This window comes from Phyllobates terribilis, unplaced genomic scaffold, assembly GCF_046119375.1.
Source record: "Phyllobates terribilis strain yellow unplaced genomic scaffold, ASM4611937v1 Scaffold_7__3_contigs__length_470593459, whole genome shotgun sequence".
Lineage (NCBI taxonomy): Eukaryota > Metazoa > Chordata > Amphibia > Anura > Dendrobatidae > Phyllobates > Phyllobates terribilis.
Genome location: NW_027362767.1, coordinates 281800008 through 281817986, shown reverse-complemented (window position 1 = coordinate 281817986; position 17979 = coordinate 281800008). Strand labels below are relative to the sequence as shown.

At 44.7% G+C, this 17979-nt stretch overlaps 1 protein-coding gene and 1 long non-coding RNA gene across 5 annotated transcripts in view; one reads left to right on the top strand and one right to left on the bottom strand.

The window, feature by feature from the left end:
* Nucleotides 1–17979, bottom strand: part of STARD8 (StAR related lipid transfer domain containing 8) — a 188263-nt gene that overhangs the window by 61218 nt on the left and 109066 nt on the right. Inside the window, exon 1 of one of the 4 annotated variants that reach the window (XM_073640920.1) lies at nucleotides 3083–3302. The exons of the other annotated variants lie outside the window; for them this stretch is intronic. Within the exon in view, the coding sequence (XP_073497021.1) occupies nucleotides 3083–3185 (103 nt within the window). The 5' untranslated portion in view covers nucleotides 3186–3302. Of the gene's footprint in view, nucleotides 1–3082; nucleotides 3303–17979 lie in introns of those variants that run through there. 4 annotated transcript variants of the gene reach the window in all.
* LOC141153172 (uncharacterized) lies at nucleotides 11125–16532 on the top strand. Its single transcript, XR_012247253.1, has 3 exons — nucleotides 11125–11216; nucleotides 11519–11625; nucleotides 16415–16532. It is a non-coding gene; the product is annotated as an uncharacterized lncRNA (long non-coding RNA).

Genomic DNA, 17979 nt, shown 5'->3' with positions numbered 1-17979 from the left:
AATGACTCCTGGAAGTTTCAATGACAAACCTCCAAAACTAGGACATAATAATAAAACAAAGTATCTAATCATGAATGCAACAAGATACCCAAAGGCCCAATATCGAATAAATACCATATATCGAAACATAATAAGCCACCAAAAAGACAGAAACCATACTGCGCTACTTTTTCTGTCCAAATGACCGACACCAAGATGGAAACTTGATTGACCCAAAGTCAATATGGTCCGTTGTTGGCTTCAATCATGCGATGGATTCAGTGTTGACATGAATACCCAAAGCAGTTGTGAACATAGCCGAAGCTGTGACGTGCTCACATGATAGCTGGGGTTAACGCGCGGAGTCCACGGCACACATCACAGCATAGTGTCAATGGTTGCCTTGTGATCAATACGTTTCTGTGACCTCAACTTCAAAACCCTCCAGAATGTTTGCTGGTCACAATGTAACCACATTTACTTACATGACGCGGCGTATAGTGCAATATTTGCCCGTACAACGCGCGTAGCTAATTAGTTAGCGTTCACTTTCACACCTAGGGCATTAGGAACCCTTAGAGCGGTGGTTCTGGGATGGCTGGTTGGAGGAACCTAGCAATGTCACCCAGCTCACTAGGAATCACCCAACTTCCTAACGCAGTGCTACACCTGCACCACCCAGCAGAGCTGTGCAGATTAGCCATTCACAGGTCAAGTAGAGATGGCGACAACACTATTCATCGTCCAGCCTTCCCACAAATGGGAAAATCCAGGAAACAATGGCAGAAGAGGGCGACAGAACGGGTATATTGTGGCTTACTCACTCTAGTGCTATGGCTTCCTTTTATATTGCAACCATGACAGTTATGACGGGACCATTTTCAAGCAGAATCCTTATAGTGGGGGTTGCATCAGATTTCTATCACGGTACCAGTTTCTGGACTTAAGAACACCATTCTGGCGAACGCATATGAACATTTTCTTATTAAAGCGAACCTGTCACCAGGTTTGACCAATATGAGAGACTGCCATCACCTTTCAGCTCTCATATACAGCATTCTATAATTCTGTATATAAGCCCCCGATCTGATCTGCAAGACAAGAAAAAAAAGAGCTTTTTTCTTGTCTTGGGGGTTGGATCGGGGGCTTATATACAGCATTATAGAATGCTGTATATGAGGGCTGAAAGATGATGGGAGTCTCTCATATTGGTCAAACCTGGTGACAGGTTCCTGGTAAGGGAGTTTCCCTAATATACGACATCACTTAACCACTAGAAGTCCAATCTCCTGGACCACCACTGATCCTGAGAATAATAATAATAATCTTTTTATTTATACAGCGCCAACATATTCTGCAGAGCTTTACAATTCAGACAATTTACAGACATCATCATCACTGTCCCCATTGGGGCTCACAATCTACGTTCCCTATCAGTATGTCTTTGGAGTGTGGGAGGAAACCGGAGAACCTGGAGGAAACCCACGCAAACACGGGGAGAACATATAAACTCCCTGCAGATGTTGTCCTTGATGGGATTTGAACCCAGGACCCCAGCGCTGCAAGGCTGCAGTGATAACCACTGAGCCACCGTGCTGGGTGCACTGTGGGTACAGCACGGATTGTGACTGGTTTTCTCCGGATTTGCAGGAAAAGGCTATGAAGGAGACACAGAGATGAAATAGCGAATCGAATAGGTATCTACGTGTAGTCAGGGGCAATCTATAGTGGGTGCAGTCGCACCTGGGCCCTGGAGCCTATGGGGATCCCATATGGAAAGACCGATACAAAAAGGACCTATGGAGGTTGGGGGCCCTGATGGAAATTTTGTATTGGGGCCCAAAAGCTTCCAGTTATGTCGCGGCCTGTAGTGCATGACTAGAATTAGATTGCGAGCTTCTCTGCGATCACTTGTGCAGTGCCACTGAATATGTCGCTGCTATAGAAGAACAAGTAATAAATAATAATGATTTGGTAGAAACGTCATACGGACATTTGTCAGAAGTGATATTTGGATAACTGGAGTGACAGCAGCCACATCCTGCCACCACCCACGCACCTAATCATGTCCCTGCATCCTGCCCAGCACCCCTCCAAATGTGAGCGCTCTCAGGCGCCTGCCCCTAGGACCAGACTGGTATATTGGGAATCCATAGGCAATATTTGGAGGGTCATTGTCCTGCCTTTCTCTTCTATGATCCTTAGACATCCTTTCCTGCCTGACTCCTACAGTTTGTGAGAGCGGGGTGAGGGGAAGCTCCCTAAAAGGGGAAATTCTAAATGCTGGCAACTGTGCCGTTCCTACAAAAGTATTTCCTGCTATAACATAACTCGCAGAAAAGCTGCATTTCTGGATGTTTGATCAAGAAATGAATGTGTATAAAGCCTATGGCCAATGCATAAACTGAAGAGTAACATATAATCAGAGAAAAGCAAGTCCCCCGACCCGCCTGCATCTCACCAGGTTATTTTTATATTCTGGAGGAATATGAATCGGCTCGGAGCTTTTTTTGCTCCTTTTACCATTTCCTGTGGTCAGAGCTATATGCCATCTGGAGCAGCGCTAGGAGGAATGTGCAGAAACTGAGCGGGCAGAGAAATAAAATAATGGAGCATCATATACCTGGAGCGAATAGATCGCGATCTGCAAGAAAAACCTGGGCAATATTCACAACACTCCATAAAGAAAAAAAAATACATTTACAGCTGAAATTATCCAGTAGGAACCGTGGACATCACAAAGCGGTCATAAATGTGCCACCCACTATGCCTTATTATTACCACCATGCAGCATGTACTAGTGGAACATCACATTCAAATAAACATGGAATCACAGAAAAAGAAATAGAAAACAAAAAATAACATATTATAGACTTTCCTCCTAGAGGATAAACACGGGGACAGATCTGTTATTTATCCCTTAAGACCATAAGGCTGTGAGATGAGATTGTGCTATGTAAACCACAGATAACACATTAGAATATAGCAGTGGTGCCAGAAAACAAATGGAGCTCTGCTACATCCAAAAAAAAAAAAGAGCATAGGAAAAAAAAAAAAGTCTAAAAGTAGCATTTTCTAGAGCAGAGTGAAGTGTCAGTCTTACCATTCTTGCTCCTCTTAGTCCTGATCCTGTTCATTGGGTAGCATGGGTTTGGCCCCAGCAGTGGGGGTCTCAGTCCTGGGAAGGACACAGGCTGCACATACATGGAGAGGCTGCAGCTCTCCTACACATAGCCTGCTAATAGCAGCATCTGGCCCTGCTGACCTCACTCAACTCCCTTCCTCCAAGAACAAATGTTCCATGCACAACCCTGCCAGTCCTGGGACAGCCCATCGGGTGGGAAGAGGGAAAAAAAAAAAAGGGAGAGTGTAGCTTTAACCTCTTCCCTGCCAGTCCTGTCTGCCATAAACCTCTGATCTACATTAGGGTAACATATAACCAAAAAGAACTAAGCAGTGTGGTGGTCTCGACACAGTACAGATATATACACAGCATGGAGCAGCGCCTATAAGAAGTATGACACTACTATATAATGGAAAGCTTTATTCCCACTGTAGTTAATCAGAAAACTGCAGGCTCACACCCTACCCCTCCCCTGGACGCAATAATTACAAATGTTCTGAAAAAATAACAATTATTAGTCCAGAAGAATGTCCAGTGCAGGACTTCAGGTCCCCACCAAGGTCTATATAATAATATTTTTTTATTTATAAAGCACCAACATATTCCACAGTGCTTTACAATTCAGGCACATTATCATCACTGTCCCCATTGGGGCTCACAATCTACATCCCCTATCAGTATGTCTTTGGAGTGTGGGAGGAAACTGGAGAACCCAGAGGAAACCCACACAAACATGGGGAGAACATACTAACTCCTTGCAGATGTTGTCCTTGGTGGGATTTGAACCCAGGACCCCAGCACTGCAAGGCTGCAGTACTAGCCACTGAGCCACCATACTGCCCAATGGTTGGGTCCCTTCATTTCCCCTACACGCCCAGGTATTTCCCACTCCTCTAGTTCTTACGGTATGGATGTGTTTTTTGGTTTCGGTGTCAGCCACAATGATTCCCAGATGATTTCTTCAATTCATTAATGTAGGTAAACTAATCAATCTGATCCACAGCCCGGACTGACAAATAATAGATGTAGCGTTTAAAAATAAATCAAGTATTGCGCCCTGCTTCACCCAACGCGTTTTGTTTTCAACTCAGATTTCAAAATGGATGTCAAAGGAACCTCAAATTCCAGGTCCCAGAAGGTAGGAGCCCCCTGGGATGGAATACCCTTTTACTGCCCAGCTTACTGGCCATTTTTTCCATCTGCAGCTTAAAGGGGTGAAAAGAAGTTATCGCCTATTCAAAGTCCGACCGCAGGGACCCCCATTATATATGCGCAGCAATGCCCATGTTTGACCCCTCCTCCATTCATTCTGTACGCTTGACTTTTTCCATAGGAAATTAATGGAATGGGAGTCAAAAATGCGCATTGTTCTCCATTCTAATGGCGGTCCCAGTGGTCAGACCTTCTCCCCCCCTTTTACAAGAAATCACCCATCCCGTGCATAGGTGATAACGTCTTTTCACCAGACGGCCTCTTTAAACTGACCGGATTTTCCCAGCACATGATGCCTTTTCGCACTATTGGAGAACCCAAAACAGTTATGTCCCTCATGATGATTGGAATACACTGTATCAGATGACGGCGGTTTATTTAAATTGCTTGAATATTCCTGGGGGTTCATGAACGGTGAGCTAACACATAAGCCGGTAGATGCATTGATAAAATCGATACATCCCTTTACATTACATTTTATATGTTTTTTCTTCTGGACGTGCCAAGAACAAGATCAATAACACCTAAATACACAGAGACAGGAGAAATATGGAGCTGCTCGTGTCTGGGTTTGTGTAATATATGAGTTGCATAGACAGAGTATGTGATAAATTATATGCAGAGAGAGATCTGGCAATGGAGCTGTTTATAGGAACGTCTGACTTTGTGCACCAATAGCCCAAAAATTCCCAGATATTGGCGAGACATGCAGCACCAAAATAGCTTCTTCATCCTCCAGGTGATTAAACATCTTCTCATCTGGCCATTGTTTATTTATTATTTCCTAGTATTAGCACAATCAGCATGGAGATATCGGGGGAGACAAGCGTGCCCATGAAGGATAAATCAGAATACAGGACGGTGACCTACAAAGAATTTGGGCTCTATTGGTGCGGTATGAGTTGGCATCTTCGGTGGCGGTTATAGGAAGTTTCGCCCCCAGCAGTTCGCCCCCAGGAAGATTCGCCCCCGCACATTTCGCCCCCGCACATTTTACCCCCGCACGTTTCGTCCCCGGATATTTCTATTATATGTGCGGGGGTGAGATGTGCGGGGGCAAAACATCCTGGGGGCCAAATGCTGGGGCCGAAATGTGCGGGGGCGAAATGTACCCGGGGGCGAATTGCTGGGTGCGAAACATCCAATTCCCTTCAGTGGCACATGTCAGAGCCTTCTGAAGGAAGCTTATATTGGAAATCTTACACAACACAAGGCTCAGAATCATGCACTGAGCCATAGCCCAATCATAAAAATAAGTAACCCACATGGTGCACTTCTTTTGTGGTGGTCAATGGTCATCAGTATCGGAAAGTACAGTCCAATAAAAAATATATACCAGCAGAGGCATTTTGGTCTCTGCCAGGTAATGGAACCTTCTTTATTACAAATGATCTGCTGTCTGCTTGAGGGAGGTGCCGGCGATACTCACATTACCCCTTGTGAAGGCTCGGAGCAAGTGCATTACTTCTTCCTCTCTGGAGCTTTGAGGACGGGTGTTCATCTCTCTGAAGTCAACTAAAGCTAAGATATCTTCCCTTGTTTGTTCCCCCTTGTTGTCTATAGTGGTCAATGCGGATCGACTAGCGCTCATCCCCCTCCCTTCACTAGCCAGGGCCATACGCCAGGGAAAGACAGGGCGAGGTTCGCGTGCGGCGATTGGTGACGAGCCAATATAGGGACGTTGGTGGAGTCAGGGTGATATTACATCAGCCTAGGAGGTCTCCACTCCCCTCTTTCCCTAGAGTCTGGGCCCCCTTTTCTCCCTTCCCTTCGTGTTGCACTTAGTCTTTCCTACACCTTGCGTGACAACAATGTTATCAAATTTTCATTTCTAGGTGTGAGTCTAGATGTACTTGTAAGTCGTGTACCGGGAGTGTTCTTCGGGACACGGTGGAGCCACGGGCGAGAAAACCAACTCTTACACAGTTTGTTCCCAAAAGAACTATTTTACTTATTTAGGTGAATATTTTTACCCGGACAATAGAAAACATTTAGACATTATGCAGACATTAGCCAACAGCTGGAACCTCTGTGCTATACAGGATGGCACCTAAGCTATCTGTATTTACTATTTTTCTATAAATTTGCCTGCTGGCGTGCCTGTCTACACAGGCCGCCTATTACTGTTTCAAACCCTGAGAATTGGATTAATTGTATGCAGGTAACTTAAAGGCTAGCCTGCGGTAAAGCACTGAAGTTTACAATCTTACAAATATTTCCTCTATTTCCCCAACCAAATTTCCCTCTCCCTTCCCGTGGTGTCTACAGCAAACTCAGAGGAACAGTCCGTCCTCAATGGTATCGAAGATGTCCCCCCAAAATAAAATACGGTGACGACAGTTTAGCTGTAAATAAAGTCTTACGCAGTTGAATAACTGTCCAGTAATAAAATGCTCCGCAGAAACTTTCTCCTGTAACAAAAGTATGGACCAAGTATGGTCCGGAGTCCGTTGTGTGCCGTGTCGGCACCTCAAAGTGGATTGGGATTTTTAGTTATTAAACAAACAGAAACCGTGGCAGCAAATCCGAAAGTTCTGGACGCTGGTATTAGCAACAAAAATTGTGTGAAGCAGTCAACACAAATAACTAACTACAGGCTATATATTAAATATTTTGCCACCAAAATGTTATGTGATGCGTGAATAGCTGCTCATTGCGGGGCCCCTTCAACCACTCAGATGTACCATTGATGCTTGTGGCTTAATTTCTCAGCGGTGTCCAACACCTCTTCACTGTAGGTCCCGGCCTTTATCGTCTCTTAACAGCGTTTCTGACAGGAATCTCCTCAAACCTGGACAGGTTCTGGTTGTGAGCAAGCTCAGCTCCAATATGCCGCTTCTCTGATGTCAATGGGGTGTTCTTACAAGCAGGTGCTGCTGAATTCCCTTCCAGCGCGTCCTCTTCTGTTCAGGACATATTCCAGACTACCCCCAAGATGGCCGCTCCACTTCTTCCTGTCACGTACTTTCAACTGTCAACTGGGAAATGCCCTGAGCATATTAACTAAGCCCTCCCACACTGCAATTAGACCAATCACCAACTCTCCTTTGGTTGTTGGGCAGATTTCACCGTTACTACCCTCTAACAGCATGCACTGAACTTCCTATCATCAATACATTAACTGCTTATTCTCCTTATATTATCATGTAATACAATGCATTTTAAATTATTCACAGAGTTAAAACCTTACATCAAAATATATACACATTCTTTCAACAATACTTAGACAACAGCGACATTTTTGTAAAGAAGCAATTCTATTTACAAGTACAGTGTTATACTGGTGTGGATACAGATTTACACAATCATATCACTCTGGTGAACCAACACATCTCACATACTTACTTTGCAACGTGACACTTTGGGTTATGATGCATTTTAGTTCGAAGAGTGTGGATAACTTAAAAAAAAAAAGCGTCATAGAAAAATACTACAGGCGGTTAATGCTAAAATTAATTCCCTTGTAAATACCTAAATACCATAGTGTTTTAGGGTTTGTATATTGCATTTTTTGGCAAAGAGGGGCGAAGGACTTTAAAAAAAAGAATGTAAAATTCCACCCCAAAAAAGGTTTTACAACTGATTTAGTAGTCGAATTTAACAACCATACTGCTGGCTGTTTCCACAAATTACTTACAGTGCATATACAACAACATAGCATATTGGATTAGGTTTTTTGGTTAGGGGGTAGTGGTGCTTTTTAAAAAATAAAAATAGAAATTTGAAAATTTTATGCACACAATTTACTTTTTGCATACCTGTTTGAATATAATATACTGTGGGCTGTTGCTGGATTTTGAAGCTGTTTCCTACCTACCATCATCTGTTGTGGTTACGTGCTCCATTTTCTGCAGGTGAGAACACGATGGGGCTTCAATAAGGGCAAAATTACTTTGTAAGCACAGCAATACATATCTCTTACTCTGTCATTACAAGTTGGGAGATTCGCCATTCTGTGACTATACCTATGCGCTGTGACCCCGTCTACTCCAACAAATATTTTTTACATTTTTGGGGGGTGATTTGGTTCAGGTCCAAGTAGGACTTCAGCTATGGGGCTCCATGATTTCTACGTGTGCCTCTGTCTATACATATAGTATGTCGGGAGCAAGCCACATTGTAAAACAAGACATCTCCTGTGCTTAGGACATAAAAATCTATAACGAGAATATCCCTTTATTATGTACACCACTGCTAAGTATCAAAATGCTGCATCCGTAACAATGTAGCAGCATCGCATTACATTATTCTTTTCTAGTACTTTATTCTGCCGCTCAAATGGAATTTTACTAGTTTTTTTCAACTTTTTTAATAAGTTGTTCTTTTAAACCACCACCCCAACATTTTTTTTTTTCATTTCTTTCATTTCAGTGCTGGAGTGGAGGCGCTAATCTAAGTTCCCTGCCCCTAGTCTTATACTTATCATCCGCTGTCTTCAGCTGTTCCCAGTGCCGCTCTGGTCCCCCACTGCCATCTTGTGACCACAACTTCTGACTGACCGCAGTCAAAGGCGACAGTCACCAGCTCTTAGTGTAAGTCTACGAGAGACTCGTTCTGGCCTTGTTCTGGTTCTCATAGACTTACATTGAATTGTGACTTCCAGATCACCCAGCAAACACTGGAGCGATCCAATGAGTCACAAACATCAGAAGACAACCGGAGCAGCACAGATGACAGAAGAACACATCGGCTGGTGAGTATAAGACTAGGGGCAGGGACCATACATTAGTAGCACCACTCCAGCGGTATAAAAAATTCTGAAGTGGTGCTTTAACAATGTTGCTGTTTGGCTAAATGGGGTCTTCAGTATTTTCTTAGGATATGCCATCAAAATTAGATCAGTCAGGGTTTTGATTGTTGGCATATCTGCTGTTTTAAGGGAAAGTGGCCCTTGGGTGATCCCTGAAACCTTTTCATTGCTTAAATCAGGTTTCACACTGGTTCATTCTGCTCTATGGGCTGCACCGTTTTTAGAGAGGCTGCGCTTGGTATCGCAGATTTGTCCTTTACAAGTAAATCTTTCTTATAAGAGCCATGGGGGTAGCTGTCATTCCTCCAACACATGTCAGTGCCTTTTGAAGTGTATTATATTGTAGCCGACATGACACATCATCCCTATAGCTTTCCACTTACTAGATTGTAGGAGTATCCAAAACTCAGTATAAACAGTGAATGGTTTTTAATACAGGTCACGTCCTTTCCTGCATACTTTCTAAACCTCAGAATGTTGTGCATAGCCAAGCAATATGATGTTTTACATGCCAGCTTCCATTCACATAGACAAGGGAGCAAGCCGCATTTTAAAGCAGTCTACAAAAATGTGCAATTTTTTATGCAAAACTGCTATAAGCAATGTCTGCTATAAGCAGATTTTTAGGAATCATGAAGTTTCTCATTTATTAGTTACTGTGCGCTCAGTTATCTTCTTAGCTTTGGCTACCAGAGTCTATGTTAAAAAATGAAAACTGAACCGTAATCCTTGCAGCGTTAAGCCCTCCTCCCATCAAAGTTTTTATCCTCTTAATAAATTGCAATCATCACATTATATAGCACTGTGGACTTACAATTGCTAATTTTGCCTTTCTACCCAGTAAATTCTTCTCTTTTCTCTCTACTCTGTAGGAACAGGAAGTCTATTTTCCCAGCATAAATCATCCCCCTCTTCATGTCCTCACACAGCTGCTCCCTTATCTCCCCTGCCAGGGAGTTTTGCAGTGATGACTCATGCAGGGAAAACTGATCTTCTGTTTCTACATAGAGCTTAGAAGGATTCAGCTAGTCAGATTTTAATCATGTGACGTCATAGACCTAATAGAGAAGAATTAGCTGGGTAGAAGGGTAAAATGAGCAATTGTAAGTACACAGTGCCATATAATATGATGACTGCAATATAATAAGAAGATATAGACTTTGATGGGAGGAGTGCTTCTTTAAGTAAGTTAAAAAATATATCTGAGGGGCAGCAGCAATTTGGAGCAGGTGCCTTGTATCTTCATTGCATTAGTTAAGGTTTGTAATGAAGTAGTCACAGTAAGGCTATGTTCACACTTGATGACAAATTTTTGTTGTGAATTATTTATTATCTCATAACGTATGGCACTATCATGACACTACTATATGGTCCTTTTTTTGAGAACTTTGGCCACTAGCACTTTGGCGACCATAGTAGCAGCAGTGTCATGAATGAAACCTATAGGGTTCTGCAATCTACAAGTAAACCAATCTCGCCCCGGACAGACAGATATCTTGTTTGGATACCAGCCATACAGATTAATTGTTCACCTCTCCTGGAGGAGCCTCTGAGTACAGAATCGGCACAGACTTACAACACAACGCCAATGTGTCAGCCTTTTATTTGTATGATTGCTCTCCGGTGAACTATATTTGTCCCTTTTAAGGAATTTTACAAAATAGAAAAGCAATATTTCCTAACCAAGGTCAGAGGCAATGGGTTGTTCCCTTCCTTAAACTAAATTTAGAGCTGTCACTAATTTAATGTGGCTATATCCCAAATAGTACCACATTTACAACACAATCCCTCTGGCGGCCAACCACTGGCCATTACCAGAACTAGGAAAAGCTGATTTATGGGAAAATGTTACAGAGGATGTTGCAGGGTTAAATCAACAATCCAACAATAATCATACAGAAGAGAAATAAAGCGGAGATAGAGCTTCCCAGCCAAGAATTCCAGGAATGAAAAGGAAACATTACAAAACAGGATGTATAGCCCTCGCTTCCAGCTAAATTGTCATTTGTATACACCTTTGTGCGAATACCCACTTATAAATTATTCTACTAAACAAATCTTTATCTCTGGAGTGAGGAAACCAAATTATGTTTTCTGCTAACTCAATGTGCATCCCCCTGCTGAAGTATAACCCATGGGAGCCTGACCTAGGTAAGAGGTCCCCCACCTATACTTGTACAACATGGGATATATTGGGCATACCATTAGTTCGGCCGAGCGGGTGGTGGAGAGAGTTTGGTTACACATGAGACCCTTAAGACCTCTCTGTCCTGTATGAGGAACCCACATGTAACAGGAGTGGTTTGTAACAGATCTCGCCCTAGCAATCACAGCTCTGCTGCCATGCGTCCTGAGGCATACTGGACAACTTTTTAGACTTCTTTTCCTTATAACCATGCCTCTACCATGCTTCCTGAATGTCCATTTGGGCTCTCCTGAATTTGTTTTCCCAGAGATTTTGGAAGGCGTTAGCAGTGTCGGAAAGATTTGCCATCTCTTCCAGGAGTCCAGGAGCCTCCCAAATTAGCAAGTCCAGGTGGCAAGATCTACATTGGAAGAGGTACACATGAACACAGCTCAGCTCGTATCGGCCGGTTGTCTAGTGCAGCGGAGGACAGAACACTTGCTATGGACAAGCTGCCTAACAATATATATAGGCCAGGCGGTGGACATCTAGAAACCAGTCTGTGATGAATGACATTGGCACTGTTCTTAGACAATACAAAAGGATCTGAGCCGAGGTTAAGCCATGGGAGCACCGCAACATTCACTGGTTTTGATATTCTTTGGCTGCTTTTTAAACTGCAGCAATCCATATACTAGTCATCATGGCCAGGCAGACATATTGTTCAGGTAATCCTTATATAGATCCATGAGCAATAATTGGGATGTGCTCATACAATGAGAAGTCAAGCCATAGGTCTCAATTGGGAAAAATCCATAGGAGGCCAAAAAAGTGCAATACAACTCCAAAAAATAAAATTACAAATTTATTCAAGAAATAACTTAAAAATATAGATAAAGTCAGCTGAAAAAGTAATAAGCAACAGTACCTCATAAAGTATAAAAGCACAGTGGTGTCAGGACTAAATAGTATCTCGACGGGTATATACCAAATAGATCATATGTGTTGTTAAGACGAGATTAACATGTTAGGGATAGTATAGCAGTAAATTATGCCATGCTTATACAAGTAAAGGTAAGTATATAAGTGTAATAATTACTAAATATTCATGTTGATAGTAAAAATATACTTAATTGCCTCAAAATTATCCCAAATTTATCACAACATGTTTTAGTATACCGATAAATAAAGTGCAAGTGCATACATCCTCTAAATTCCAATGGTAGTAGTCATTGTGAACTATCCTATTAAATGACAAAATGACAATCATTGGAACAGGGGATAGAGATAGTAAAAAACCTTACTTCACATTATAGCTGACCCATGTGTGCTGAGCCCCAACGCAAGTTTCACCCTGCTTCCTCAGGGGGGCGTTTATGATACGGGGTGTGTGCTTTGATATTTTAGGAGCTACTGTTGCTTATTACTTTTCCTGCTGACTTTATCTACGTTTTTTAACTTATTTCTTGAATAAATTTGTGATTTTATTTATTGGAGTTGTATTGCACTTTTTTTGCCTCCTTGGGATTTTTCCCAGTTGAGACCCATCGCGTGACTTCATGTTGTTCAGGTTGTATGGGGCATTCAAAGACCACCCTTATGGTATAGTTTCCCTGAGATATACTGTCTGGACAGCAGATTTGGGGGTTCAGATTTTCCAAATGTAAATCTGTTGGGTATTACAGTGGTAGCATTGCGTATTAGATTTCTCTAAATCTCAGCCCTACAGAGGAAAAGGTTTTCAGCATCAAATGACCAGTGCTGTATAAACGGACACAGATCTTCTGCAGAAATGCCCTCTCTAGGCCCTTCTGTCTCTCCGTGTGCCTCCAGTTTCATACAAAATATTTTTTCTGAAGGAATCGAGGCATGCTCCATCAGGTGATATTTTACGAAGGTTTTCTCTACTTTTCTGTCTGTAGCAATATCTTTTAGCTTAGTCTCACTATACATTGCACAACCTGGAGCTGTAAGCCATGCACATGCCTCTGCAGTCCATCGACAGAATACAGAGTGCCATTAGCAGTAGTCTGTATCCTGCTGACACAAATCAGGACAAGTATAGGAAACTGGAATTCAGAATCATTTGCTTGATCATGAAGAAGAGTAGAATAATGTAACCCAATGACCAAGTGAACATTAAAAGATAATTATTACGTTCTAGATGGTGGCCCGATTCTATCGGGTATTCTAGAATAGGTATGCGGCCGACCGGGCGCAAGCAGCAGAGCGGTGTTTACATTTGGCGCCAAAATCGCTGATTGGTCGAGGCCGGCAACCGCGACCAATCAGCAAAGCGGTGTTAAAATTTGGCGCCTATATCGCAGATTGGTCACGGCCGGCAGTCACGACTAATCAGCAGAGCGGGGTTTAAATTTGGCGCCAATAATGCTGATTGGTCGCGGCCAGCGAACGCGACCCATCAGCAGAGCGGGGTTTAAATTTGGCGGCAATAATGCTGATTGTTTGCGGCCGGCGGTCGCGACCAATCAGCAGAGCGGTATTTCAATTTGGCGCCAATAATGGTGATTGGTCACGGCCGCGACCAATCAGCAGAGCGGTGTTTAAATTTGTCGCCAATAATGCTGGTTATTCGTGACCGGTAACCGCGACCAATGAGCAGAGCAGTGTTTAAATTTGGCGCCAATATCGCTGATTGGTCACGGCCGGTGGTTGCGACTAATCAGCAGAGCGAGGTTTAAATTTGGCGCCAATACTGCTGATTGGTCGCGGCCGGCGACCGCGACCAATTAGCAGAGCATTGTTTAAATTTGGCGCCAATCTCGCTGATTGGTCGCGTCTGCCGTCCGCAACCAATCAGCAGAGCGTTGTTTAAATTTTGCGCCAAAATCGCTGATTGGTCGGGGCCGGCCACCGCGACCAATCAGCATAGCGGGGTTTAAATTTGCCGCCCATATCGATGATTGGTCGGGGCCGGCAGCCGCAACCAATCAGCGTCGTATTAGTGAGGACCGGGGAGCGGCGCTGCCTGTGCGGGTACTTCCGCTGCGAGCAGCTGGGAGATGAGCGGCTGCTCGCAGCAGAAGCATCCGACCGGCGGCGCCGCTCCTCGGTCCTCCGTTCACACTTGCCGTCGGGAGATCATAGCGTTTAAATTAGGCGCCAATCTCACTGATTGGTCGCGGTCGGCTGGCGGCCGCAACCAATCAATAGAGCGTTGTTTAAATTTGGCGCCAATCTCGCTGATTTGTCCCGGCTGCCATCCGCGATCAATCAGCAGAGCATTGTTTAAATTTGGCGCCAAGCTCGCTGATTGGTCGCGGCTGGCGTCCGCGACCAATCAGCACAGCAGTGTTTAAATGTGGCGGCAAGATCGGTGATTGGTCGCGGCCGCTATTTAAATGTGGCGCCCAAATCGGTGATTGGTCGTGGGCAGCGGACACGACCAATCAGCAGAGCGGTGTTTAACTTTAGCGCCAAGATCACTGATTGGTCGCGGGCGGAGAGCGCGACCAATCAGCGAATCGTATTGGTGGGGACCAGGGAGCACCGCTGCCTGTGCGGATACTTCCGCTGCGAGAAGCCGGGACATGAGCGGGCTGCCCGCGACCAATCACTGATTTTGGCGCCAAATTTAAATATCGGCCGCGACCAATCACCGATTTTGGCGCCACATTTAAATAGCGTCCGCGACCAATCAGTACAGCGGTGTTTAAATGTGGAGCCAAGATCGGTGATTGGTCGCGGCCGATATTTAAATTTGGCGCCCAAATCGGTGATTGGTCGCGGGCAATGTCCGCGACCAATCAGCACAGTAGTGTTTAACTTTTGCGGCAAGATCAGTGATTGGTCGCGGACCAATCAGCGATTTTTAACACAATGTCCGGACCTTTGTAACACCATGCGGGTACTGTGGGGACATCAGCGGCTAACGTGTCAAGGGAGGACCGGGGAGCGGCGCTGCGGGTCGGGATACTTCTGCTGCGAGCGCCCGCTCATGTCGCAGCTTCTCGCAGTGGAAGTATCCGCACAGGCAGCGCCGCTGACATCCATGCGCGTAGGGTGTGAAGGGAGGACCGGGGAGTGGCGCTGACATCCAATTGGTCGCGGCCGCTATTTAAATGTGCCGCACAAATCGGTGATTGGTCGCGGTCTTGGCCCGCGACCAATCACTGATCTTGCCGCAAAAGTTAAACACTACTGTGCTGATTGGTCGCGGACGCTGCCCGCGACCAATCACCGATTTGGGCGCCAAATTTAAATATCGGCCGCGACCAATCACCGATCTTGGCTCCACATTTAAACACCGCTGTGCTGATTGGTCGCAGATGCTATTTAAATGTGGCGCCAAAATCGGTGATTGGTCGCGCCCGGCGTCGGCGACCAATCAGCACAGCGGTGTTTAAATGTGGAGCCAAGATCGGTGATTGGTCGCGGCCGATATTTAAATGTGGCGCCCAAATCGGTGATTGGTCGCGGGCAGCGTCCGCGACCAATCAGCACAGCGGTGTTTAACTTTTGCGGTAAGATCAGTGATTGGTCGGGTCCGAAGACCGCGACCAATCATCGAATCGTCTTGGTGAGGACCGGGGAGCGGCGCTGCCTGTGCGGGTACTTCCGCTGCGAGAACCCGGGACATGAGCGGGCGCTCGCAGCAGAAGTATCCCGACCCGCAGCGCCACTCCCCGGTCCTCCCTTCCGCATGGAGGTCAGCGGCGCCGGCGGTCCTTCCGCTGCTACCGGCCGGGAGATGAGCGCCTCGCGCCGCTCATCTCCCGGCTGCATCTCCGTCCCGCAGATGGGTCCGGTGGTCGAGGTCCTTCTGTTGCTACCGGCCGGGAGATGAGCGCCTCGCGCCGGTCATCTCCCGGCTGCATCGCCGCTGAGCTCCGTCCCGCAGATGAGCCGCTAACGGCCGCCATCTTTTTTCAGAAATCCCGCGGCGCTGATTGGCCGCTGCCGGACCAATGAGCGACGCGGGATTTCCAGGACAGACAGACAGACAGATAGACAAACAGACAGACGGGATAAGACGATTACATATATAGATACATAAGGGTAGCCATGTTTATTTGGTGAAATGACCTGGTCGTTCACTTGCCTACGCAGATGACCATGCAGATGTCATGGAGTGGAAATCTAGCCAAGTGACATATGTCTGCTTATCTTGCTCTCCTCTCCTTGGTCTAATCATCCAGTGTGAGGTGCGAGCGACTAAGTGTGTGATCACACAGCCTTACAACGACTTCTCTTCTATTTGCAGCACTTTGAATGAAACCAAAATAGAAATGGAGGAGGAAAGCCGCAGAGCCTGGACGTGACAAGTCGCTCCTACTATGTTTTCTGCAGTAAACTGTTCCTGTGACGTGTGGCACATGGTTACCAGAAAAGCAATAAAGAATCACATGTTCAATAAAAACCTCCAGGGGTTTACCACCTCCAAGTCATGGAAACAGTCAGCAAACAGAATGATAATGCCTTCAGCAAACCCATAATGACTGTCTATCTGTGATACCAAAGGGAGGTCTTCTGAGCAGTGGAGACATCTGCAATTCCTCTTAATTAATGATTGGTTGACTGTGAATTTTGTGCAATGATGAGAATTGTTATATGGTAGAACCGATTATACTCAAAACTCCAACAAAAATTCAAAAAATTCTAGTAAGTACATTTATCTTGGCTTAAAGAGGTTGTTTCTTTAGGATATCCCTCTTTTAGGCTAGGTTCAGACGGCCACATTTTCATCAGTCAGTGTACTATTTGTGTGCTCATTGGACAGCACATTGATCCAATAATAGCCAATTTATTTATTTTACTCACTTATATAACGACATTAATTCCACAGAGCCTTACATACATTATCCACACTGTCCCCATTGGGGCTCACAATCTAAATTACCTATCAGTATGTCTTTGGAGTGTGGGAGGAAACTGGAGACCCCAGAGGAAACCCACACAAACACGGGGAGAATATATAAACTCCATTTAGATGATTTCCTTGGTGGGATTTGAACCCAGGACCCCAGCGCTGCAAGGCTGCAGTGCTAACCACTGAGCCACCGTACTGTAACTAAAAGCTCGCATAGACTAATGTTACATGTGAAAAAAACTGTAGCATCCACAAGTCTGATCCATCTGATGGACTCGATACATGCATGTCAATAGCAGGCAGCTACTGCGCTCCTTCACGTAGCACACAGACCTGCACACAGGGCCAGTGACTTCCACAATTTGTGGATGTGATAGGCCTGGGTTTTAGTACAGCCATGTGAATCCCACCTTAAAGGGAATCTGTCTGCAAGATCTCACCCCTCAAACTATTTACATACCAATGTAGTCCCATCAAAGACCAGTCCAGCAATACTTTACATGGCCGGTAAGTTCCTCTGCTACTGAGAAATCAGCATTTGAATAGATATGTAAATGAGGCTGAAGGACTATGGTAGATCTGAAGCCTCTGTCATTCCAGCTCTATTACTCAAAGCAGAACAAACAGAATGCAAATGTGAGAGTAGCCTTAGAAATAAAAGTCCACTAGGTGATGGAGGCTTCTTCTGACGTCCACACATCTAATAGAGGACACGGACAGGAATAGGCAAGGAGGGATAATCCTTTCAGGAAGTACTATTATTTCCTCTTATGTGGGCTCATTCAGACAGTGATTTTTCTAATATGCAAAAAGCAAAAAGATTTTCATCAGTGTCTTCAATAAGATTTTCATTAGTGTCTTCGATAAGATTTTCATCAGTGTCTTCAATAAGATTTTCATTAGTGTCTTCGATAAGATTTTCATCCGTGTCTTCGATAAGATTTTCATCCGTGTCTTCG